Here is a 26,916-nt window from a genome sequence, read left to right as displayed (position 1 = left end):
ATATATTTTTCATACTTTTGTTAAAGGATATTGATTGTATGTATTTCTAAGGTTTCTATTCTTTTGATTTTTGTGTCTGTTTTTATACCAATACCAAATTATTTTGATTACCATGGCTTTGTAATATTATTTGGAATCAGGAGATGTGATGCTTGTAGCTTTGCTCTTATTCAGATTGCTTTGGTGCTTTGGAGTCATTTATAATTTCATACAAATTTTAGGATTTTTTTTTCTCATTTTTTTAGTAAAAAATGCCATGGGAATTTTGGTAGGGACTGCACTGAATTGATAGGTCATTTTGAGTAGTATTTAGATAACCATGTCTTGTTTTTCATGAACACAGAATATTGATTTATTGTATCATTTTCAATTTCATTCATTATTGTTTTATAATTTTCAGTGTCTTTTACCCCCTTGGTTAAATTTATTATTCCAAGGTATTTTTTTGTTTTCATTGTTGTTATAAATGGAATTAGTTATTGGTAGTATATAGAACTATAACTGGTTTTTGTATGTTGATTTTTTTTTTTTATAACTTTACCGAACTCATTTATTAGTTGGAATAGTTTTTGGTGGACTTTTAAAAGATTTTGTGGGCTGGAAGTATAGCTCAGCAACACACGTGCCTGCCTGGCAAGCACAAAGTCCAGAGTTTGGTCCTGGTGTCAGATAAAAGGTTTCCTGTAAAAAGATCTCATCATCTACCAATAGATGGTTTTATATCTTTCTTTTCAATTTGCATGTCCTGTATGCCTTTTCTTGTCTATTTTCTCTGGTCAGGACTTCTAATACCACGTTGAGTAGAAAAGGGCTGAGAGCAGGCATCCTTACTTTACTACTCATCGCAGAGGAAAAGTTAGCAGTTTTTCACTGTTTAGGGTGAAGTTAGCTGTGAACCTGCGTGTGTGACCTTTATTATGTCGCAGTGTCTTCTGTCTATAATTCGTTGAGAGTTTTCATCAAAGAGTGTTGGATTTTGTTAAATATTTTCCTGTATTTGTTGAGATGATGGTTTTATTTTTATTTTTCATTCTGTTAATGTCATGTATCACATTTATAACGCATTTGTTGATCTGTCCTTATCCCTGTGTCAGTCTAACTTTCTTGTGTACAATTCTTTTAATATAAATTGGTAAATTGAGTATGGTGGTATCTTGGTAAGGATTTCTGCATCAGTTTATAGGGGATATTGGCCTTTTTTCTTTTTTTTACAGTGTCTTTATCTGGCTTTGCCTTTAATAATGTTGACTATTGTAATCCCAAATATCAAGTTCAGTCATCCAAGTATTGTAATCTTCATTCTAGTTTTCCTCACAATCCAAAAGATTGTATTTGTAATCCTATTGAGACGTCATTGGAAACCCAGCAATTCCAATCTGCCACCACCAGTGCAACCTATGGCGAGAGAAAAGACACCAAGGCATATTCCAAGTTAAGGGCAGCCAACGGGTCCTAAGTTGTGAGGACATGAGAACAAAGCCCCTGATCCTAAGCTTCTCCCAGAATTTATTATCTTGTGAAGAAGCGGGGCGGCTCAGGGATAAGTGACAGTGAGGATGGCGGGAATTATGTGCATAAACAAACAAGTTATGTGAGTAACTTGAGCTGGCTGGTCAGGTGCAAGAATGGCATCTCTGTAAATTGCAGAGATAAAGATATGCAGAAGGATCGATTCACATAATCTAATTAAGGTAGCAACATAACTGTTTTGGGAGGCAGTCCTCCATTTCTGATGTGCAGACTCTTGTGCCCTGGGGAGTCATAGCCTCTCTACCTTGAGGCTCTTACCCAGTTGACATTCCCAGACCTGACTGGCCCTAACATCCCTCTGTGCTCATATCCTGTACATATCTGTATGGAGAGCACTGTGTGAGGAAACAGGACTGTCTGTTGGCTTTAGAGATTACACACCAGCACCTGGCTAGCCTTATTTGCAATGAGAGCCAGTTGAAGAGAGAAGGAAATACCATAGCCAGTTCTCTACATATCAGTATAAGGAAATAAGTTTCCAAATAATCAAAGTCACAGTAATTGTTTTGCATTCAAGGGGAGTCACTGGAGTTGTCTTCCACAGTTGACTTTGTAGAATGATTTGAAAGAGTTTTCTCTTGTTCAGTTTTCTAGAGAAAGGGTTGAGTGATTAATATTGGTTCTTAAATGTATGGTTGAATTCACTAGTGAGAACATTAGGTCCTGGGCTTTTCATTTGGGGGACTTTCTTTTTCTTTCAGTATTGGAGATTGATCCTTTTGCACTGAATTATATCCCCTCCTTCAATTTTTTTTTTTTTGTTTGTTTTGAGACAGGAGCTCACTGAATCTTTAAGTTTCCCAGACTGGGCTTGAACTTGTGATCTTGATCTTGTGAACTTTGGGCTTATTTTTTTTTCCCTTTTGAAACTCCTTGAAATGTGAAGTTAGGTTGAGATCTTTTTTTTTCCTCAGGCATGTAAAATTGAGTTTTCCTCTGGTATTTTTCTTCGGGAACTAGAATTAATTTTGGATTTCATGCTTCACACAGTACTATGTTTCTTCGTTTGCTGTTAGATACTGATTTTTTTCAGAAATTTATAATATGGGAAAGAATAATTTAGTCTTGAGAACATATAAAATTTTTGTGATTATCCTGGTCTTCAAGTACATTAAGAAGGATGAGTTTACCAAAATGAACAGTTTGAGAATTAGTATTTTGAACTCTGGATAAGGTGCCAGTATTCGGTAGCATTGTTTCCTTAAGAGTTTTCATGTGTTTTTCACTGCCTGCCCATAATGTGCTTATGCCATAGAAAGGCTTCAGGAATTACATGATTCTGGTTTAGTTCCTTAATAATCAGATTGTTCCTGTAGTCACTAAACTGATAGGTCTTCTGCAGGTAATTTATATATTGGTGCTTTAGTGGTATATTTAAGATACGACCAATTAAAAAGAAGAAATTGCTTTCTCTGGTCATGGTGGAAGTAAATGTTTTCAAGAATATAATCTATAGGAAAGATTGGTCTGTAGTAGAATTGTTACGAACAAATGGTTACCATGTTCAGGTAATCAGTCCGCACCCCAGCCAAGAACAGAACCAGCTTGCATGTACTGCGGAGCTTTTCCATGTTCACAGGTGGTTTCCTCCAGGAGGAAAAGAGTGCTTGTTTTAAAGTCTCAATGCTTTTATTTGTTGTTTCGATGGCTTTAGTCAGTTTTCTATTATTTGATTTCTATATGTGTGAAGGCATGGACAGCTGTTTTGAAGTGAACAAGAGACATTATGGTAGCCACTGTTGATCTGTTGTCTTGTTTTGAAATCCTGTATTGCTTGCATTGTTTTATTCTGATCTGCTTTGCTTTATTCTCTTTAAAATAAAAAAGAAAAGAAAATAGTCTTTGGGGAAGGATGCTGAGCTAGAGACGCGTAGACATCCAGCCCTGTGAACGGAGCCTCACCGAGCAGGCCTGCCCTATGCTCAGCTGAGGCCACCGTGTGAATTGGCCTCCAGGGAAGTGGGGAGCAGCCCCTGGCCAGGAGCCCATGGACAGGCCCGTGCTCCTGGCTGCCCCCTGCCTCTGTCTCTCGCTGGGCCTTCTGCGAGCTGGGCAGCTGAGAAGATCCTTCCTAGGTCACCCGCTACTGATGGGGCATTCATTTGTCAGGGTGTGGAGAAGTGGCCAAGCAGGTCTGGTGCTGGTTCTGACCCTTGGTTCTTGCAGCTCCTCTGGCAGATGCTGGCACCGCTGTGCTCCAATAAATATAGGTCCCACTTGGTTCCCTGCTGCGCAGTCCCCGCTCCATGCAGTCACTGGTAGGGCAACTGAGCTGTCCCCTGGCGGTGCAGTGCAGAGTGGCTGTAGCCATGATCCCAGCTGTGCTACTCACACGGGAGAGCCGTGTTGGGACACTCACTGTGTGGTCACACCACTACTGAGTAAGAGCCATGGGCTGCCCAGGGGCTGCCCAGGAGGGCCCTTAGAGCTCAACGTGCGAGGCTGGGCTGGTTTTCTGGAGAATCTGGGGAGGTTTTATAACATTGGATTCCTAAGTGCCATGGAGACTTTTTTTATGTTTGTGAAAATTGCTCTAATACTGTTAATTTTAAATTCAATAGAATAATTAGTGGTTTACAAAGGAATCTATTGTTTGTTTGTTTTCCCAGACAAGATCTTGCTGTGTAGTTCAGGCTAGTCTCAAACTAGCAGGGATCCCCTTGCTTTAGGCGCCCAACTGCTGGGATTTAGAAAGTAATCTACTGTAACCTCTGTAAAAACTTTAAATTTACTAGAGTATTCATTTTAATGAAATTTATTGTAACTTGTAAAAATGATTCCTTTTGAAAAGTAAACTGCATTTTTAGATACAAATCCAAATTTTTGTCTATAGGGCTTAGCTAAAATACATTATATATCTGGGTATTACGTATACCTACATTTCATAGAATCATAATAGTGGCATTATGATTGCAGTCTTATAAATTAAGTATTTTTCCAAATAGGCTTTGTTAAATAGATTTATAAAATTCTGCTGCATGTTGCATTTAATTACTGCCTCCCTCTATCTTGTCCTGTCATTATTGGTATTGTTAAAATGATACAATTCTATGAAATGCTCTGTCCTATCTTATTGTTTAAGGCAGAGAAATGTTCAACATGAAGAGGCTAGGATGCTTTATAAATTTTATATACCCAGTTTGGGAATAGAAAAACTTGAGAGTCTTATGTAAGCATATGCATGTAATAGATGTAGGTATTTATAGGCAGAGCTGTGTGTTTTTATTACCTTTCTAAGTGAAGAAGGAGAAAGTTCTGGAAAGAAGCTGTTAATCTTTAAGAAATAATACCATTTGATAAATCAGGTTTTTAAGAATGTTGAATGACACCTAGAAAGTTAATACTCCATTAAAGGTAACAATTTTATGTGCCATAAAAACATCCACCATAGGTTCTAATAACATTTATTAAGTAGTATGAAGGAGAAAACTGGGCTATTGATTACCGCAGCTATTTGATGTGGAAGAACATGAGGACCGGTAATGGGAAGTGAAGAGTGTGGTAATGCTGCATGCTCACACCCTTCGCAGTGAATTGAGTGGTTTCAGAACCATGGGCTTTCCCGAGGCCTAGCCGAGTGGAGGATTTTATGAAGTGAAACATATGCATTATTTAATACAGAATTAGATTCTTAGAAGCACCACTGAGGTTTTTTTGTTTTTTGAAATTCATAGGGAGAATGATGGATCGGTGAAAGAAGAGAAATCTGACTTAAAAGAGAAATCCGCAGGAAATAAGAAGGGCAATCGATTTCATCCGTATTCAAAAGACAAGAATTCAAGCACTGGTGAAAAGAAGGGTCCAAATCGCAACCGGGTTTTCATTAGCAACATCCCATATGACATGAAATGGCAAGCTATCAAAGACCTCATGAGAGAAAAAGGTAAGTGTCTCAGAAATCACCCACTCCTGGGTAACTTCATATCAGAGGGGAAGAAGCTAAGCATACTTTTATTCTCCTTAGTCACATAGACTCAAAAACTTAATTTTTATTTCTTGACATATGAATTAATCTTTTCCTCCTTTCACTTGACACAATTTCATTCCAAGGTAGTATGGATAAATGAAGTACTTTCTTTTTGCCACTTCAGTGGGTAGTAGCAAGCCAGCATTTGCATGCCACCAAGAATTTTGTTAAAGTGATTGCTTTGTCTAGTTGAAGTTTTTATAGATTCTAAAAGCATTATTGCATCAGTTAAGCAATACTTGTAGTGTGTTAATGTATGCATAACAAGGTCTATTTTTTTTCCCAAAAGCTGTTTTGTTCTTCCCTTGGTGGAGTCTGGAATCTGGCTGTGGAATTCCTTTTGTTTGCATTGTCCTGCCTGCCACGATGCTGTCTTTGCAGTTCTATATTAAAATTGCGTTACTGCTGTTGTAGTTTGATTTCAGAATAATCTGAAAACCCTCATCTTACATACATGGTTGGTTTTGGGGAAAAATAATTTTAATACTTGATCTTGTAAAAGTTAGTTCTGTCACCTCTTGAAAAATTGAGTTTCACCAGTCCCACAAACTATGTACTTGGCTTTGAGGCTGATCTCTTCTAATAAATACAAAACAATTGCATTGGTGTGTCTGTTGTAAGGTGACAACTATTTGATTGGTTTTATTCATTGACTTTATTTAGAAAGTGTGTGGCTTGCTGTGAAGCATGACTTGTAAATTTAGTTTACTGATGGCAACCATGATTGAAGACATTCAGGTAGAAGGTCACCTTAAAACAGCTGTTGTGTGTAGGCTGACCAAAGTTATTTGAAAAGTGCTAATGTTGATGTTTCTTAATATGATAGGCTAAGGGACCATTCGTATGTATATGTGCATTTGTTCACCAACTATATCATGCTGGCCAAAATATGATCTGTAGTATGAATTAGGTTAATATGGTTGTTAGCTTCCTTTAGAGAATGTGGATGATGTACATTTCTGAAAATTAGTTAAATTTACAGAGCCATTGACAGGAGGTATGTTGGTCTGGTTTTGATTGTTGGTGAATAATAGGTGTTTTTCTGTAGAGTTGCGCACAGGTGTGCAGTAAAGCAAGATACTGGTGTTTAAATGTATTGTTTCTTGGTATCTTCCTTTTGTATGTCTTATGTAGTCGGTGAGGTTACATACGTGGAGCTCTTTAAGGATGCGGAAGGAAAATCAAGGGTAAGTGCTGTGGGCAATCATCTGCTTGAGGTGTAAAAGTTCCTCAGCAGTTTACTTTTTGTATAATACTTGTACCAGTTTTTGGAAACTTAAGTTTCATTTTTCTTTACTTTATTATGCAAGACATGAGGCTTTATACTAGTAAGTCTGATAATTACGCCAGCCAATGAACTGCCTGGAAGGGATGGGTTTGTAAATGTTTTTGTAAAGGGCATTCACTTTTCTAATACTCTAAGGCAGTGCTTCTTCGTTAATAAAATTTTTGTTGTATTTTGATGTCTTCAAGGATATTTTAAAATCATCGAATTGATAATATTTCCTAAGAGTTTCATATGAGAGGCCTGTAGCTTAAAGGTGTTAATTGGGAATGTAACTTTGAAAAGCTCAATTTGGTAACCTGCAGGACCACGTAAGAGGCAGTGCTCTGACCAAATGTTAGGAAGGCCATTGATGAGTAAATTAGCATAAAAGGAATTGGTTGATAGCAGATTTTGTTTTTTAGCAACAACTGTACAATATACTGAAGAATTTAATGGAAAGCTTTTTACAGCGTTTAATAGCAAAACCCATTTAGGTAAATGAGAAAAACATTATATTCACTTGACACTTTGAACAGTAATCACAAGGAATTTTTTTTAAAAATGATTCTATGTTTCTTTGGCATAGGTGATTTTTTTTACACTTATTTGCAATTGGATACTACTGCAGTGAGTTTGACTGTAACACAGAACTTTAGTAAAATAGAATTAATATTTGTTTGCAATTTTTACTTTCTTAGAGTTGAAAAATATGTTGTATACTGTGTATCTTCTAAAAACATTTGTAACTATGTAAGGATAAGTATATTGAAGTCTTCAAATACTTCCTTGAATTACTGTTGAATGCATTTGTATTAGTGATACTAGTTTTAACTTTACAAAAAGTTACCTTAAAGTAAAAATGTGCTCCAAGCTTGTTACATGCTAGGTTCTATTGTAAATAGATGAATTTAAAATTTAACAGAAAATTTATAATCTTTGCTATGTTCTGGAGGTGTAAACAATTTAAAAAGTGATTATGTAATTGATTACTTTTATTGATGTAAATATTAGAAATATCATTAGCTTCATCTACTAATCTAAAACTTTTTTTCTTTTGCATATATTGACAATTCTACCTGGATATAGGGTTGTGGGTAAGAATTTTTTTTTTTACAGTACTTTAAGTCAATTTAAACTTCTAATTGTGAAAGAAAGTCTTAGTACATAAATATTTCTTATAAATTTTTCTCCATTAAGTGTGGTTGAATTCAAAGATGAAGAATTTGTAAAGAAAGCACTAGAAACTATGAACAAATATGATCTTAGTGGAAGACCCCTGAATATAAAAGAGGTAAGATCTCTGGTTTTAAACATTTAATTATAAAGATATGCTTGCTTTAGATTTTTGTTTTTGCTAATATATTTGTCTGAGTACAACTTGTGCTTTTTAAGCGTAGAGACTTATTAAGGCACTGAATATTGACAGCTTTTCTTGTACATGATTTCCCATTTTCCTTGACCAGTTAGTCTTCATCTTTGACTTATTCCAGGTTGTTAACATTACTGCTGATCATTGGTTGGCACTGAGCAGGGTGTTAGTGGTTTGAGTCCCAGCCTCTCACTTTGTGTCTCTGTGAGTGCTGCTTCTCTAAACCTCGTTAATCAGAGTAGAACCCTCCTAGTACTTACCTGCCAGGGTTTTTATGAAGATTAAATGAGCTACAAGGTAAAGAATTCGGATTCTGGCGTCAGAAAACCTGTGTGACCCAGAGCCACTTACTGACATGTTTTTGTCTCGTTATCACTGAAATGGAACTATACCAGGACCTACCTGGTGGCGTTATAATGACTTTAAAGGGCTAATGTGAGTATGCCGTCTGATTAATGTCAGCTGTTCTATTTAGCTACTACAGTGTTCTATAAAGCCCTTAGCACTGTGGCCCGGAGTGTCTTAGCTGTATAATGCATGCTGGCAGAATAATGATGATTGCTGTTACTCCTGTCCGGTGTTGTTGGTTTCTAGTTGTGGAGTGTGATAATAGCTCAAGGTTGAAGGCCAGGCTTCCTCCATACAGATACATCCCAGATTCTTGCAGTGATATTAGTGTCCGGATTTCTTAAAACTTCTTTCTGTCTGAAGGGTATTTTATTTTTAAAAAATTTTCAACAGTAACATGAAGAAATGGTAGCGAAAGTTGGGCTTGGTGGTTTGTGGCGGCTACTGTATGTGTTTGTTGGGTTTCACGCATAAGGCAGGGTCAGTGCTGCAGAAATGTGTTAGATAATTTTCCTGTCCTGTTTGTCTTCTTATTTCTCTTCAGAGATAAAGTATAGTTCCTTTACAGAAGGGTCATACAGACACTGAAAACATACTTGCATCGTGTTTTTCTACTTTTATTTGAATAAAAAGTATTGGATTCTAAAAGCTGAGGCGTGTTACTGTGTCCTTTTGAATTTTAGCTGGTCCTTAGTATATCTTAGTTCAGAATGCATTATGCAATTCAGCTTGATTTATGATGCCTCCATGTTTAACTTAAGAGAAAAAAAATAGTCAAATTTAGCTTCCCTAAGTGACTAAAGATTTTTGGATTAAGAGTACTAAAGGCACTCCCTTTCTTAGAAGAACTGATTTATAAATGGGCGGCTAGGTAAGTGGGATGGAAGTCTAAGAACAGTATATTTCCAGTGTCTTTAACAGATTTTAAAGTCGTATCTTTCCCATTTTAATTAAGTGGAGGTCAGCAGCAGTTGTAAATGTATTCATAGCCCCTCTGGTAGTGAGAACAGTAAAGAGAAAAGAGGAATGAAAACTGCTATATTCCAGGTAGTTTGTTTTTATACATACACACACACACACACACACACACACACACACAGACACGTTGTTGCACTTACATAAAAGACGAATGCAAGTGTAGCAGAATGCTTTAGTAATGTTGAACACAAATGACCTATCTTAATATTTCAAGAAGTGTCCCCCCCCCCGTTTTATACATTCTTTAATAACATTTCTTTACTTTTATAATCCTTTGTGTTTCTTTGAAGAAATACATTAGAAGCCTGGGTATTTTTATTCTTATATTCATCTTTTTAGCTTCTATTCTTGTGGCCATCCTAGAGAATTAAAGTTATCCAACTTCATGTAGTTACTATTTCTACTAAGGCCAACAGGATAGAGTTGATGGTTACCTTTAGCATAGTCCTATGGCACTGGAGGTGGAGTGTGCGTGCGTGCGTGCGTGTGTGTGTGTGTGTGTGTGTGTGTGTGTGTGTAGTCCACCTAGTGGAATGAGTTAGAAATACATTTAAAATCCTTTCTTTCTTTCTTTCTCTTTCTTTCGTTCTTTGTTTAAAGATAGGATGTATCTCATGATATTAATAAACATTAAAAATTTTTACTGTCATTCTGCGCTTGGACACTTAGCATTTTTAAAAATGTCTCCTCTTCTGCTCCCATCTCGGATCATAATCACGGTTGAGAAAGGTAAGAAGTTAGAAGCTAGTGAACTATGTTTTGTTCAGGAATGAGATTTACATATTACAATAAACACCCCTTTTCTAGGTATTCCTGGGCTTTATAACAGCCTCTATTTCTGTTGAAAAGCTTTGCTTTTAACGTTAGTTTTAATTTAACATTCCATTGGGCATTCAATGGTGAGAATTTACCATTCCTGTATTCTGGAAAGAAGAGTCTGAAGTCACAGTAAGTCTCTTGTTCCTCTGTGAGCCGGATGTGTTATATATGTGTATGTACCATACTTGTACACTAATATTAGGGCAAAATTAAGTAAATTCTTAACTTTAGTGATTAAAGAGTGGTCTTTAACAGATATCCCTGAATACTGAAGGCTTTTGCCTATTCACAGGTTTTTAGAATTTTCTCAATTCTCTGGATGAGATAAAACAAAAATTTCACTCATCAAGAGAGTCAGTGATGGAGCCAGATGAGTGTAGAACTGGAAGTTGTTATTTTAAGTATATAGGTTTTCTGATGTATGTGAGGTGACACCTAACATCCATTTTGTTGCAGGACCCTGATGGAGAGAATGCCCGTAGGGCACTGCAGCGAACAGGAGGGTCCTTTCCCACAGGCCACGCCCCGGAGATGGGGTCCGGGTTGGTGAACCTACCACCGTCCATTCTCAATAACCCAAACATCCCCCCTGAGGTGATCAGTAACTTACAGGCTGGTAGACTTGGTTCCACAATATTTGTTGCTAATGTAAGTGTAACCTTAAGTCTAAGGTGCTATTTTTTGGTTGCCTGTTTAGCTTTAATCATGCTATTTATTTGATTAGATGAATGGTTTTTGTGTTTATAAAACATTTTGCTTGGTTTTAATTAGTGAAATCATAATTATTGTTAAACTCAGTTTAAGTCTATGTGTTTGAGATGAGACTAGAGTTCAAATACAACTATATTTTAAACAAAAGTCTGAAATTTATAAACATTTGAGCAGTTCATGATATTATCTATTTTAATTATAGATAGGTTTATCCATACCGGTAAATTGATTTCATTCTTGGAGCCTTGATATTTGTGAATGTGCATGTCGTAGTTGATTTGTCATTGGTAGTTTGGTTTGTTCTGAGTTCTCTGAGTAAAATGGACAGTGCCTTTCAAAATGTGAAGTTCTATGTAGTAAAAATAGGTGTGTAAATGTCAAGCACCGATACTTTACATTTAACAAATGAGTTCTAGTCTGTCGACCAGGTCCTTAACTGGTCTCTAAGTGAGGAGCTGTATAAGTGTGCACGTTAAAACATTCAGGACAGGGAAGTGGGCAGAGGGAACTTCTACTGATGGCTGTGCTTTTACTTGCATAACTCTTGCATGCACTATGGTAATGGGTAGCAAAATATAAAACTACAGGACTATGCTATCAGCACAGTGCACAGAAATTATAGTGGTGTACTGTACCCAAAAACAAACCACACTGAGGGGCTCTGTCAACAAGATGTAGAGAGCAACACACACTCAAGAAAAACAAATAGAAGCCCTGAAGTCCAAGTGGCAGGCGTAAGTGTGAACAGCTGTGAGGCAGGGAGGTTGTTAGACGAGAAAGATCTCTGAGAGGTGATTGAGCGGTTGATGGGGGAATTAAAAATGCAGTTGAACTGATTTTAAACAACTTAAAATATTTATTTAAACATTATTGGTATACTGTTGAACAAGAATCATGAAGAGTTTAGAAAAGATTATTTTGTATTTATAAAATGAGAAGAGGAATTTCTTTGTTACATAATTTTATACAATTTCATGTTAAGCTGGACTTCAAAGTTGGTTGGAAGAAACTAAAGGAAGTGTTCAGCATAGCTGGGACTGTAAAGCGAGCAGATATTAAAGAAGACAAAGACGGCAAGAGCAGAGGAATGGGCACGGTCACTTTTGAGCAAGCAATTGAAGCCGTGCAAGCGATTTGTATCCTGGTTAACATTTGAGCCTTGCTTCCTGAGGCCAGAGAAGCTGGGTACCATCTTGTGGGGGCTATGGAACCCAGGGTTGCCCCGTTGGACATGTGTGTCACATTTCAGTCTCTAACATGTAAGACCTTCACTGTGTCCAGGTCCTAAGTTCACTCTTCAGACCTTGAGTTAGCTGTGTGGTGTGTAGGGGACAGGTATGAAGTTTCTTCAGGTTTGCCTTCCCACTACAACTGATGACATGCAGCACGCTGTGGATTTTTAGTATGTGTACCCCTTTGTGCTTATGCACTTGTGCAGATGGGCAGAGCCTTGTTAGTTTTCTTTTTCAGTGGTTAAATTAATACATTTTATAAAGTAGAACTATAAAGCATAAAGTGTTTTCTTTGATTATATAGAACAGATTCATACCAATAAATATTAAAGGTATTAAAATGTGAGGGACAGTTCAGTACGCCTTCATTAAGGTTAGCTTGTGTTCAGGTATGATTTTACAATCATCTTAACTGGCTTTCCTTGACTGGACCCACAGCTATGTTCAATGGGCAGTTTCTATTTGACAGACCCATGCATGTGAAGATGGTGAGTGCCTCTGTGTCACTTAACTCTCCAGCCACTCGGACTTTATCAGCATTAACTTCTTTTAGATAATATCGTGACCAAATGGTAAACTTTTTTGCAATTAGGATGACAAGTCTGTCCCTCATGAAGACTACCGTTCACATGACAGCAAAACACCACAGTTGCCACGTAAGTAACATCTGTTACTTGAAATGACATAGTCTTTGTCTGTTAAGTTGTGTTAGGCACTAATAAGCAAAACTGTGCCAGCATGTGTGATGCGCACAGTCTGGGATTAGTATTGGAGTTTGGGCATAGTTTAGTGCTGTTAATTAGGAACACTAAGAAGGTAAACGTTATAGGCCATATTTTTCTTTGGTTCTTTTCCTGACTATGTAAGGAGTCATGCTAAATTACATGGTGAGTTCGAACTCATGACGGGTAAGAAGTCTGCTATTTCCCTGCCATCTTAGTATTTTTGTCTGTTTTCTTCCAGTCTTTTGTACATAAATATTTTTTACATAGTTGAGAACTATGTAAGTAATGTTGATTGTTTTCTTAGTGCTTTGGGTTGTTTATGTGTTGTAACAATAAAGTATGAGCATTTTTCTATATTGAAAATTCTTTCCAAATTTTTTTATTGTCATAAAGTTGATTCGTTAACTGTTTCACTGCTGAATATTTATTTTAAGTCTTTTATTTTCCAACAGAATAATGTGTGCTTTTTATATATAAAAGTGTAGCAGTTTCGGTTATTTCCTTTAGACATGCAGAGGTAGAGTGTAAGATCTAAAGGCGTACCCATTGATTAGTGTTCTGTGATTGCTGTCCAGAGGGTACAGAGTGGTACTGTGATGCGCTGAACACCTGAGTCCCAGTGCCTCGTCTCAGAAGCGGGGCCTGTAGTGCACAGGACCTCCAGCGTGGGTCTGGGCGGAGCAATGAGAGTTCACATGTGCAGAGCGCTTAGGCCTGACATTAACTCAGACCCTTGCTGCTTCACTTTTCTAAACAAAGCATTTCAAATACCTGACAAAAATACAATTATTCTTGTGCATCATGCATCATACTATTTACATTAGTTCTTTTAAGTTAAATTTTTACACATTGAGATTTCCCATGTCCCCTGCTCACCTCCCAGCATATGCCTTACCCAGAGGAGAGAACTTAAGAATATAGTATTTAGCATTTAGGCTTTTGTAGTTTGACTACACATTTGTAAATCCATAGACTGAATTTAAAATTTGGTGTGACACACACCACGCACACACTTTTATGTTAATCTATAGCTTGCTACTTTTCATTTAAAACTTCTTAAAATTCTTTTTGATGTTGCTATAGTGTCTTCATTTAATTGTTAGTATATTTTGTATAATGTTTCTACTTTTAGATTATTATCACTTTAATTAGAAATATTGAGTTGGGACGTGATGGTTCTTTTTCTGTTAAAATTACATATCCCTTTAATGTTTGTGATATACTGTGTGTAAAACTTTCTGGCCTTCATATACTGGGGCAAGAGCTTTGAACTACTGATCATATTTTCTACTGCTTCTACAGTGAATTTTGATAATTTCAGAATTTCAAAGGATTTTTTCATGTTTGCTCATTTTAAAATTCATTAGGATAAAATTGTCTCTTAAAGTTTTGTGTCCATATTTGTCTTTTGAATTCTAAAGGTTTATAATTTCTTTATTTTATAGTTCAATTTTCTTAGAAATTTGTCAATTTTGTCAGTGTTTTCAAAGAAGGGAATTTTTCCCAATATATATATATTTTAATGTTTTATTTTGATACAGGATCTTTTTTTTTTTTTTTTTTGGTACCTGAGATTGAACTCAGGACCTCATGCTTGCCAGGCAAGCATTTGTGCCACTGAGCTAAATCCCCAGACCTTTTTCCAATATATTTAATTTTTCCTTTTAACTTTGTATTTCCTTCTCCCTATTTTTATTTTTGTGTTAGCCTCTGAGGTTTTTTCTTGTTGAGTTGGAAGCTTACTTGACTAGTTTCCAACCTTTCTTTTGTAAGATAAACAACTAAGATTATAAATTTAGCTACTATATGCAGGTTCTGCTATGGAATTATAACTCAGTTTTTAAAGTGTTTAAAAATTACCATTACAATTTTTAAATTTAAGTTTATTGGTACATTTTAGGTACACATGATGATCATATTATCGTAGGGAATTTGTATCTGAACATGATACAACTTTTTTTCTCCCCATAGTCATGTATTATTTTAATATGTAATATTTAAGTTTTAAATGTGTGAGTTTTTGGTTTTTTCTTGTTTGTAACTTCAGTGAGGTCAGAAGACATGGCCTGTGTGGTTGTGATTCCTTGAAGTGACTCTGGAGTTGACTTCGGGCCTGCCATGTACAGGGCATGGGGTCCTGGGTCCCAGGCCTGCCCTCACCCTGCTGGCCTTGCTGACACTGTGTCTCTCATCAGACTGGTGCATTTCTTGTTCAGATGGACAGAGAGTGATAGATTTGTCTTGTTTTTACTTAAATGTTTTCAAGCTAACTTAGTAAGTGTATCCCAGACTAGAATTGATATATTTCCGCCCCAAAAGAATTGATATATTTTCCTAGTGAATCAGTTTGTCTTCATGGAGTGATCTGGTCTTTACTAATACCTTTCCACCCTTTGTCTAATGCCGCTAGTATAAGTACAACAGCTTGGTTTTGCTTAGTATTTCTCTGGTACATTTTCTCTCCCTTTTAATATTTTACTCTTAGATGTGTCCTTTACAAACGGTGCTATAGCTGGGATTAGAGGTTTTGAAAATCAGTTTGACAGTCTTTACTGTGAAGAGTTTCAATAAACATATGTTTATTGGTCTTTTGGATTGATTTCCATTGTTTCATGTGCATTTTTTGTTTTATAAATATTTGTTCTTTTTTTTTTAGTGGTTATCTTGGATAGTTTAGTGTGCAGCCTACAGTTAATTCCTCTGTTCAATTGTAGAATGACCTTAAAATACTTCAGTTCTACTTACTTTCCTACTGAATTAAATAGTATTATTCTTTAGTGTTGTAGCAGTGTATTGTTTTTCCATATCACAAATTAGACATCATCATTTTTTCCCCTTTGAAACATATTTTATAAGCTGTTTTAACAAGGCTCTTTTGTGGGTAAATGGTGTTTTGTCAAATGTCTTCAAGATTTATGAAGCTTAGCACTGATAGTTAATTTCTCTCAGTACTTTAAAAACACCCCACAGACTTCTGGCTTCGGTGATTGCCAGTGAGTCAGCTATTTGATGAATTACCCTTTCTCTATAGGTGGTCTGTGTTCTTCATTGATCTGATTTTAACCTCATGGTCTTTGGTAGGCAGTTTTACTACTGTGTGTGTGTGTGTGTGTGTGTGTGTGTGTGAGTGCGACCAGGTTTTAACACTCCAAGGATGCAGTTTTCTTATAAGCTGAGGAACCCTCCCTACCCGTGGGCAGTCCTCCTTCCCAAGGACCCAGCCAGGCAGCTGTGGTCCTCAGGTCCTGGCCTTGCGTTTGGGCTTCGGATGTACTTTTCCTCTGTTGCTGTTCCTCTGTTTACTTAGATGTAGCATCATTCTGTGTTCGTGCCCCTGTGGTACACACACTCTTTCCTAGGCTCTCTGTGCTCAGGTGCGAAGGCATTCCTGGACTCCCACAGGGTGGGTTTCTCTCAGTTAAGCTGCTTGTCATGGGACACATGCGCGTGTGCGCCTCTCCTCCCTGGTGCTGAACCCACTGCGCTTGGACAGCCAGCGGGACGTCCTCCCTCCCAAGGGAGCTAGTCTCGCAGACTCTGCCTTACGGTGTTTCTGGTTCCGAGGCACAGGCACCCGCCTTCCCGGGGTGCAGGCTGTGTCTAGTGCCAGATGGCAGTGTCGTTGCCAAGGGGAGGCTCGGTGCTCGCAGAAACCCCGGTGCCAGGTACCTGCGCTCTGCCTTCTGTGTGGAGCTTCTTCAGAGACGAGTGGAGAGAAGACACTTTCTTCTGAATTGTTCTTAGATTTAATACAACGTCCTTCTGTCTCTCCATTTCTAAACACTATATGCAGTTTGTGATTTCTGTCAGCCCGTAGACTAACTTACAGCTACCGTGACTAGAAAGCACCTCAAGACCGCAGAAAGGTTAGAAGAGTCAGTCACCACCCAAATAAGTGTTCGTTAGTCTTACTTGCTAAGGGCATCGTACTGCACTTCTTACAGCTGACTTTAACTAATTCGTTTTCAAATCGCTCATATAAAGACCCCAGGTTTCCAGACAGAAGACCTAACTTGTGGCCTTAGCTTAAAAGTGGCAGTGTGTGGGGAGGTAAGGTCTCAGCAGTTACATCTACGGGCGACAGGTGTGAGGCACTTAAAGTGCTGTGCAGATATTGGGAGCATATATTTGTGTTAGTAATAAAGCCAGAGGATAACATTTACTTATTCACTATTACGTTTTCATGGCTGGTGACTTTTTTATTTGGGTCGAACTGTTTTAAAAGGTTTAAGTGATTGTGCACATTTGTGCATGATGTACACCTTTTGTAAGGTGCTGTGTCCTTCAGAATCCTTTTGACATTTTGCTAGTCCAGTCAGTCTGCCTTTCTGTGGGTCGGAAGGGAAGCTTGCTTTGTAACATATGGTGTTAGTGCCAGGCTTCTGTCTGCTGCTTTTGAAGTGAGCAGGAGAACCAGCGCTCACGCTTGCAGATGTGACATTTTAGAGCTACTCGTGCAGGCATGCGGCTGTTTCTAAACTTTAGTGCCAGTTGGTTGAATAGGGGTTGGTAATAACTGTCTTTCTTTGTCTTGAGGTGGTCTTGGTGGCATTGGAATGGGACTTGGTCCAGGCGGACAGCCTATCAGTGCCAGCCAGTTGAACATAGGTGGTGTAATGGGGAATCTAGGTCCAAGTGGTGAGTATTCTACCTTTCTGATTTTGTTATAAATGATACATTTGCAGCATAATAAACACAGGCTGTATTAGTCTCCTAAAGACTGTTTTAGAGAAATTCAGAGTGTCACTTTGGTTAAAGAAGGGGTGAGCTCATGACAGCAGGAATAATGAAAAATGGCGGCCGGAGTCGGGGGCCCTGTCCCTGTATGGGGTGGCCTTTCCACTGTAGGCACGGAAATGTCTTTAAGGCAAAGGAGAATTCTCAACATAGTGCCTGTGTGTCCTGGGTGTGTGGCATTTGGGGGTGGGCAAAGTGCTACCATTATCACCAGTGATGTAAAGCAGTTTAGTTAGTTAAGGGGTATCTGTCCTGGTACTCCTATTTGACAGCTATTTGACAGCTTACTTGGACTTACTCTGAGTTTATGTTGATAAGTGGCCTTCAATTTTGGGGTTAAGGCCTTTTTATAGCCTTAAAAATTCGTTGAGAACCCCAATATAATTTTATGTGGCTACATTTCTCAGTGTTTTCTGTGTTATAGAAATGTTAGAAATGTAAAGGTACACCAATGTATTTAAAGTTAGCAGTAATTTACCCTAACTTTAATCTGACCCTAAAAGGTACTTGACCATCCATATAACATAAAATATAGTTTATTTAACATAAATAATTTTTAAGACAGCATAATTGTAGTTCAAAAAAAAACAAAAACAAAAACAGGAGAGTGGCATTTGTCTTTCCGCGTCTCTCATGGCTGGCTAAGTACATGGCGGCCATGCTGTGAGTGCCGCCTCTGCACTCAGTGTGTGGTGCTGCCAGGCACCGTGTCGTCAGGAAGTCACATGCCAGAAACATACATGGGCCAGTGAGAGGGACACAGGTTTTACCAGATGGAATAATAAATGCTATCAGATTCCTGGTTTAGTTGAAATGCTGTAGTCACACTTAAAGTATGCTGGTCACTGTGGTAGTCATGATGACCCAAACATCTCCTTCATCCTGTCATGCCCACATCCTCCTAAATACAGACTGTTTGTATTTTTAACTCAAATGACTGTCATGTTCAGTGGAGTCTGTACTTTCTGAATTGATCTCTAAATCTGCTCTGAGTGATATTTCTGTTCCTGTTCCAAAAGTGAGGGATTACCCAGATTTAGGTGTTCTCTAACCAAATGCTGCAGGCGTGGCCAGTGAATTTTACCTGTGGTCGAATAAGTGTTCCAAAGGCCTTCATGAGCCCTGGCTGACTGCTGTGGAATGGCCCTTTACACGGTTCCTGTGTGTTCTGTGGCTTCTCTTTGTTCCACGGTGGCCAGCCAGTGGCATTCATTGGGCAAAATGCATTATGTTACTCTTCAGTCACTAAAGCAAGGTTTACTGAAAGATCGTACTGTATTTTATTTGAGGTATGGGAATGGATGGCCCAGGTTTTGGAGGAATGAATAGGATTGGAGGAGGTATGTATAAGCACTTACTTTTTGCATGTACCCATAACTGTTTGTAACGAAGTAGAAACTGTGTTGAGAATTCTAAGGAAAAAAGCTATGGTTCATTGTTGGCTCATGTTCTAAAGGCTGCTAGCAGAAACTGAGCCCGGTTCATGCTTAAGGGAAGGTGATGTGTTAACAAGTAGCTGCACAAGGTAGGGTGGATGACAAGCTTACTGGTGAGACCTAACATTTACAAAATGCCCCTTTCAGCTGCATAACTGACAGTGAAATCTGAACACTTCTCTCTGTTTCACAGGCATCGGGTTTGGTGGCCTGGAAGCAATGAACAGCATGGGAGGATTTGGTGGAGTGGGCCGGATGGGAGGTAGGTGCCTGCGTGTGGGTCGCTTGTTACTAGTGGTGGCTTGGGAAGGGAGGGGCTGGGGTACTGGCCGTGTGGGGCAGGGTGGTGTGGTGGGGAGTGAGGAAGTGGGGAGGCCAGTCAGGGTTGCCCACTTGACTTCCTTGTCTCTTCAGTTCATCTTTGGTTCTGTCCTAAAGAAGGCATGGTTTAGCATGCTTTGGTGTCCTTGAAAAGGGTTAACTTGTTGCTCGATCTTTTTAGAGCTGTACCGTGGCGCTGTGACTAGTAGCATGGAACGAGAGTTTGGACGCACTGACATCGGAATAAACCGAGGCTTTGGAGATTCATTTGGTAGACTTGGTAGGGCTGGCTGCATACTTCTTTCCTTTTTCAGGTTATAGTCTCAAAAATTGTGGTGTTTGTTTTGTGAAAAGTCATAAAATCCTAAGGCTTCATTTACCAGAAGAAAATTCTTTAGGAATTTTGATGTACTATTTTTTTGATAACATATTTGAACTCTGTTTCCAGAATGCTTTGTAATTTTCAGTTACTGTATATCTTCTGAGAGGATAGTACCTTGAGAATTGTAAATTTTTTTTTTATTTAAAAAAAAAGAAACAAAAGAATACATGGAGATTAAAAAAAAAGGGTAGAAATAATACAAACTTACAGAAAAACAAAGGGTAAGAAATTGGCTGGTTGATAAGTTACACATTGTCATCTTAGAAATAGCTGTTCATGTTACAGAATTAAAGTATTTAGAATGACATTCATAAAGTGACACTACAAACCGTTCTGCTCTATGATCGAACAAAAGCTCAGTAATATGGTTATCAGTCCTACACATTTGTTTTACATCTCAAAGAGGATAAGATTAAACATATCAAAACGGAACAAAGCAGTTAAAAAAACAATTTAAAGAAATACAGATTTCGCAGCAAGCCCACTGGAGATCTTCATTGTCTATCTAATTGTCTCTAGTTTCTTACAAATAGTTGTCCCCATCTTCACCCACTTTATATACTTATTGCATATTATAGAACTAATCAAATCATTGGAGGCTTTTTAGGTCCTCAAGTTCCAAATTAGGGACGACAATCGTAACTACCATCGCATCTCTCATTCTCTTTGTGATAGCTGTCCCTATCTCTACATATGCTGAAATTGAACTCAAGAAACCAGTCCAATGTCGTTCTAATCAGCGAACAATAGTATTGCTAGATTTTCTATCATAATGCTACAAAATTAGCCTCGGGTTTCTTAGCGTGTCTTCCTCAGAGTATCTGTTCATTATATCTTGCATTATATAATCTGTTCCCATAAATAATTAAAAAGAAAAAAAAAACCATTTGTGAATTTCTACATATATATCTATCCTCTCTGTATTATAGGGAAAACCAAGTCATAGCAAGACAGCAAAACAATTTCCTAGAAAAACATGCAATGTATAAGACATAAGACCACAATATAGATGATCTTCCATACTTTCTATGTTTTCTCTTGTTATTTTCAATAGATTTGACCACAACACTGGGTTATTATAGTTAAATATAGTCTCACCTATTTTTATAAAAACTTAACTTTGACAGCATTGTAGGATTTGACAGCTGTTACTAATTAATACAAGTATGGATATCCTTTACATCTTGTCATCCTCAGAGTAGTTGCCTCTACTTTTAGGGTTGATACTAACAAGCATACCAATTTCAAATAAAATCAGCGAAGGCCAACCCATAGTCTTATGATTCAGATTCAATTAAGATCAGTCATAGTAAGACAATGTAAATATTGTAGGATTTCAGTTTAAGTTAATAGGAAACTAAGGATAGTTACCATGGTATAACCTGCTATTTTTGGGTCAGGATGTCTGTGCCCTCAAATCTGACATGAGTGGGCAGACCAGTATAAATTAAATTCAAACTAAATATGTTAATAAGACTACTATGTCTTTTAAATCCTTATACACCATTAACAATGACCTCTGCCTTTTTCTTTTTTTTATAGAGTTTCAGAGCTGTCTATACTAAAGACTATAGCTTACCGTCTCTGCCTCATGTCTGCTACTCCACTTTTCTGCTATAATTTGTCCACCTTATTCCCTCGTTCCACTGTCTGCCCTGTTCACTGAGGTCTCTCTGCCACTGTTGCTGGAATCCTGGTATCTCTTCCTCTCTTTCTCTGTAATGTCCTTCAGCACTCTCTGTAGGGTTGGATTGGTGGCCATAAACTCCCACAGTTCCTCCTTGTCTTGAAAGTATCTTATTTCTCCATTAATTTTGAGAGAGAGTTTTGACAGGTATATGAGCTTTGGTTGCATAACTCCCTTCTTGACTTAAGAGTTTGTGTTGATAAGTCTGCTGTTATTTTGATAGTTTTCCTGTTGTAGGTAATCTGTATCTTTTCTCTGGCTGCTTTTAATATTCTGTTCTTTTGGTGGATTTCTGGAATCTTGATTATTGTATGTCTAGGCGTAGATCTGTTTTGGTTGTAGGTAGCTGGTGTTCTGTATGCCTCTTTTATCTGGATATCATTTCTTTTTGCTATATATGGGAAATTTTGCTTTAATATATCTGTGAATATTCTTTGTATTTCATTTTTGGTTGCTCCTGCTTCCTCACTCACATTCTTTATTCTTAAGTTATGTATCTTTTTGTCATCTTCTAGTTTTTGAATTGCTTCTTTCTGGTTCCTTGTTATTTTTAAGAGGCTTTTTCTTTCACGATCATATGCCATAAATCTCTCTTCAAGTTTCAGAAGGCTGTCTTTAGTTTCTGTCAAGGCATTTTGCCAGTGTTCAGTGGAGTTTTTAGTTTCCTGGTATTCTCTTTGGATCTGTTTCATGCATTCTAAGTTATGTTTAAATTCTTCTTCAGAAGTTTCTCTTTCTTTTCTGATTTCCTCAGTTCTTCCATCTGTGTTCTCTTGGGCGGGGCTTGTCATTTCTTTAATTAATCTCTTTATATCTTGCCTCACTTGAATCAGGAGTACAGCTTTAAATTCTTCTATGAGATCATGAAGGTACTTTTTAATTTCGGCTGATGCTGTGTCGAGCAATGGATGGTTACTGTGCTTGTTCTCTTTGGTGTTTACTTCTCCTGGGCTTATTTTCTCATGTTGGGCAGCTGGAGATTTTTTTTAATTTTTATCTCTTGTCATGTTTCTGGTTTCTTTCAGACTGTCCTGGGGTTCTCTGGCCCTCTCCGAATTGCTTAGGGCCTTTCAGAAGCGTGCTGACTTGAGTTTTTGCTGTCCTCCCCGAATTGCTGTTATCTGGGGTAGGCTGGGATGCAGGGGCGATACAGGCTAGTCTCCAGCCTCTGCGCCAGTCAGTCTGTAAATTAGGCTGTACTTTCTGGATGTCACTGAGTTGTGACTATTTTGTATCTGCTTATTGGGCCCCAAGCAGAGGCTTGGTTTAGCCCCAGTAGCTCCTGCCGGTTCTCTTTGTACCAGAAGCAGCTGACTAATGTCACTATGGCACAGGGTCCTGCCCAAATCCCAGCTGTTCTCTTCCAGACCTCTCTGTGACAGGAGCACCAGAACAGCAGATCTGCCCAAATCCAAGATGTCTTCCACTAGTTCTCTGTATGACGCTGAAGCCAACACGTACTCAGGCTCTGCCCAATTTCAAGATGCCTTCCACCAGCCCTCCCTACAGGGGGACTCTGTGATGCCACCGAGCTGTAGGTTCTGCCCAACTGTAAGATGGCTGCCACCAGACTCTGTGTTATTGATGTCCCCGTGGTGGTGGGCACTGCCCAGTTCCAAGATGTTCTCTGGCCAACCCCAGCAGCCGCGGGGTCCCCAGTACTCACCAGGGTCCACGCCGCCCACCTTTCCTGCACTCCTGGCACAGCGCGGAAGGGTCAGAAATCCATGCAGCGTGCACGCCTGTTACAAGGCGGAACGGTCAGAAATCTGCGCAGCGTGCCGGGAATTGTAAATTTTGATTACTTAAATTAATTAGTATATTATCTTCCCACCCTTGTTTAGGCAGTGCAATGATTGGAGGGTTTGCAGGAAGAATAGGCGCTTCTAACATGGATCCAGTAGGTCCTGGAATAAGTAGGTTTAAATTTTACTAGAATTCATTCAGTGATATTTGAGTGCTTGCAAAGATTTTGTGAGAGTAGCTACTGTAGTATAGTAATACTTTGTTCTAATGTATTAATATGTTTTATCATAATTTGAGAAATTTTGAGTTACTGAGCTAAGCTTTCTATTTGATCACTGTTTGAAACTGTACTTCTTTGCTATTTATAAGCTGATAGCAGAGTGTGTGTTAACTCTCAGGCAATCCGAGGACCATCTTTTCACTTAAGGAATTTGGTATTTCTCTGATTCTGTGCCAGGAATAATTTTTATTTTAGACCAGCCTTGCTTCCATTTTATTTTCAGTAGCAGTGGTAGTGAACAGCTCGTGTCATCTGTGAACACGTGTGTCTTCTGGTGGACACGGGCCTCCTGAGGCTGAAGGAGGCTCCCTTTCCTGTTAACGCGCTCCCGCCCGTGACCAATGGAGTGTCATTGCAGTGCAGAGAGTGCAGTCTTCCCTCCTTCCACCACATGGTAGTCCCTGTAGGGAGCCTTGGTGTGTGGCTTAGCTCTGTGTCTCTGTGAATCCTCCACAGTGCATTGACATCCTTTAGTGATGAAAGTTCACAAACAGGCAGTGCAGCTTCCTGCAGCTGTTTGTGCAAGGGCGTGAATGATACAGTCCTGTTGGCAGAAGTCTTTTACCTCCTCAGTGTACCTCTCTCGTTTTCTTCCTCATTTTATCATCCGATGGCCTTATTTTCCTGTTAAATATAAGTCCCCTGCTTGTTCCTTTTATCTCAGTGTTTAGACTTCTGTTTCCCTAGCTTTATACTTGTTAGTGACAGCAAACCACTTTGAAGGTGATGTGGGTTTTTAGAGTTCTTATGTATGGAATTACTTGGTCCAAGAAAAAATGGGTAAGTTTAGAGCATAAATCTGACTGGAGAAGTTAAAGAGGGTAGGAGGTGCGTCAGTGCGTAAGGACGAGGAGGTGAGAGTACCGGCCCAGGCCCCTGGCTTTGGCTTTTGTTCCCTCCGAAGTTCTGTGTAATAGTGGTGTTTAAAGATATTTTTTATGATTGCTATCAGTTGCTATCAAAAGGGACATTGCATGGGAACAGAGTGAAGACCCTGAGGGAAGATCAGAGAAGAGCAGGAGGGAGAGTGCGGTGGGTGGTGTGTGCTGCCGCTGTAACAGTTTGCGACGTGGGTCCCAGCAGTCATTGTGCTGTTGGCTGTTGGAAGAGCCGTGTAAGGGTTAAACACTAAAAATGAAGTGATTGCTGGAGGGTTACTCTGCTTTGTGACCAGAATGTGGTTTTATAGAGGTATGCATGTATAAAGTACATAGTAGCTAACATTAAGATTTCTCACCTAAGGGAAATGTACAAATGTACACTATGATTCTCTTCCTTAGAGCATAATTGTGCTGTCTGAATAAAAGTTACTTTGTTTACATGTTACTTAATTATATAAATGAAATTTACCCTTTTCTCAAAAACGACTCTCCTTTTTCCTTCCTCCCTCCTTTCCCCTTTTGCTTCGGTTTCCGAACACAAACCCCGAACTCTGCACATCCTGCCTCCGCGGTATGCATGCAGGCGGCGGCATGGGTGGCATGAGCAGCGTGACAGGAGGCATGGGCCTGGGCCTGGACCGCGTGAGCTCCAGCTTTGACAGAGTGGGCCCAGGCATCAGCGCCATCCTGGAGAGGAGCATCGACGTGGACCGCGGGTTCCTGTCCGGGCCCATGGGCAGTGGGCTGCGAGAGCGCATGGGCCCCAAAGGCAACCAGATATTTGTCAGAAATGTAAGGGAATGGGTGGCAGGGTGCTCACATGGCGTGTTCCCTCGGTGTATGCGTCACTAATGTCTCTTTTTATTCTAGCTGCCCTTTGACTTGACTTGGCAGAAACTGAAGGAGAAATTCAGTCAGTGTGGTGAGTATCCAGTGGCTGCAAATGCGTGGCTCTTTACTGGGAGACCACTGCGTAGGCCCCTGGCTGTGCTGTCCACTTCTAGGCAGTCTGCAGAGTGTGCAAGTCTGAGTCTGCTTAGAGCAATTGCTTTGCTCTCTTCCGACTCAGAGACCTCTAGTAGATAGCGGTGTTTATAGTACCCCTCTTACTGTCTCCTGTCAGGAAAAGCCCCATTGTGTCACCTGATCTTTAAAAGGTCGGTGCCTCATCACCGTTCGTGTGGACCTGGTGGGAGGAGCAGTCATGGCGGTGCAGGGACTTTGCTCTGTGCTTTCCCGAGCTAAGCGGTGTTGCAGGAGAGTGAGGCTGCATGGGGAGGCGAGTGGCCTGGGAACCCACGGCATGCGTGGCGCCAGTGCACTCCTGAGCCTGGGGCAGCTGTCCTCTGGGCAGCCGTGGGCAAGGTGCCTGGCCAGCCTGAGGGCTGGCGAGGGCTTCTGGTGGTGGCTTTGCTATAACTGAAGGGCAGTGTCCTTTTCTGAAAGGACAGTGTCCCCAAGGCTGCATCAGAAAATTTGTACAGTAATTGTAGCCATCGAAAATAATAGTTCTTTTTAAAATTTGTTTCCACTGCATTCTTACATCCATTTTTAATCAGTCTAAGGTTGATCTTGCCTTTTCAATTCTGTTGTGTTTTCTGACTTTTAGATTTTTCTGTTAAGGTAATACCAGACTTACACAACTCCCTATCATTGTCCCCATTTTTGACCTTGAATTGCTTTGATGGCAGAGGAGAGGCTATGATCACATAGAATGAAATGTCCAGTTGTTGATGAGTATGGATATTACCCTGCTTGTGTGAACCAAACCATCCATTTTTCTGCCACATCACTTTATGTGATTTACACACCTTAGATGGTTTTCTTTCTTAGTACGGGGAGTTTGTTTTAACTTGATAAAGCCAGTAATAGGTTCTTCGGCAGTAGAAAGCCCGGGTTTTTTGTTCTTGTGACCCCAAGGTGAGTAAGTATACTGTTCTTCGCTCTCAGTGGGAGTCTGGGGGTGGTCTGTGCATCTCCCCCATACAGCATCTGCCAGGAAGGGGCTGAGGGAATGTCTCCAGTGGAGAACTGCCTCAGTCCACCATTTCCACAGCCTCTATAATTCAAGAAAAAAGCTTCAGAGCTCCTGAAATATAGCGAGGTGAGAAATAAGTGAGTAAATTGTTCTTTTCCAACTCCTCCATCTAATCAGTTGCCCGGAGCTATTGATTTTGAGCCCAGGCTAATAAGACACACATCGGTCCTCCAGTAAAAGAGATCTCTTCATCCTGCCTTACCTGTCTGATTCCTCGGTGGCATGCTTCTTTAACATCTGATATAGATCCACTGCCTTGGCGTTGGACCCAATGTGGGTTCTGCTGGTGCTAATGGGGTCAGGCGGGCATCTTCGGACTCACTCCTCTGTCCCCTGTGCGTGAGCTGTGTACCAGCCTCTGGCGCAGGCATGCAGGCGTCTTAGCACTGTGCAACTGCAATGTAGGCAAACCTGTCCTCAGCCAGACCTGTTCTTGGTCACAGAAACAGAGAGGTGTGCTGC

At 39.5% G+C, this 26,916-nt stretch overlaps 1 protein-coding gene across 2 annotated transcripts in view; it reads left to right on the top strand.

The window, feature by feature from the left end:
* Positions 1 to 26,916, top strand: part of Myef2 (myelin expression factor 2) — a 35,344-nt gene that overhangs the window by 5,117 nt on the left and 3,311 nt on the right. Inside the window, exons 2-15 of one of the 2 annotated variants that reach the window (XM_013154680.3) lie at positions 5,205 to 5,413; positions 6,632 to 6,684; positions 7,851 to 7,858; positions 7,962 to 8,055; positions 10,735 to 10,926; positions 11,972 to 12,125; positions 12,660 to 12,709; positions 12,814 to 12,877; positions 17,483 to 17,584; positions 18,973 to 19,023; positions 19,313 to 19,381; positions 19,622 to 19,720; positions 25,000 to 25,208; positions 25,287 to 25,338. In XM_013154680.3, coding sequence (XP_013010134.2) covers positions 5,205 to 5,413; positions 6,632 to 6,684; positions 7,851 to 7,858; positions 7,962 to 8,055; positions 10,735 to 10,926; positions 11,972 to 12,125; positions 12,660 to 12,709; positions 12,814 to 12,877; positions 17,483 to 17,584; positions 18,973 to 19,023; positions 19,313 to 19,381; positions 19,622 to 19,720; positions 25,000 to 25,208; positions 25,287 to 25,338 — 1,406 coding nt within the window. The remainder of the gene's footprint in view (positions 1 to 5,204; positions 5,414 to 6,631; positions 6,685 to 7,850; positions 7,859 to 7,961; positions 8,056 to 10,734; positions 10,927 to 11,971; positions 12,126 to 12,659; positions 12,710 to 12,813; positions 12,878 to 17,482; positions 17,585 to 18,972; positions 19,024 to 19,312; positions 19,382 to 19,621; positions 19,721 to 24,999; positions 25,209 to 25,286; positions 25,339 to 26,916) is intronic. The other variant, XM_063248274.1, reaches the window with a different exon arrangement.

Source organism: Cavia porcellus, unplaced genomic scaffold (assembly GCF_034190915.1).
Source record: "Cavia porcellus strain 051 isolate PalLab524CR breed Dunkin Hartley unplaced genomic scaffold, mCavPor4.1 scaffold_1, whole genome shotgun sequence".
Lineage (NCBI taxonomy): Eukaryota > Metazoa > Chordata > Mammalia > Rodentia > Caviidae > Cavia > Cavia porcellus.
Note: the sequence above shows the minus strand (reverse complement) of the source record. Positions and strands in the feature narration are given on the sequence as shown.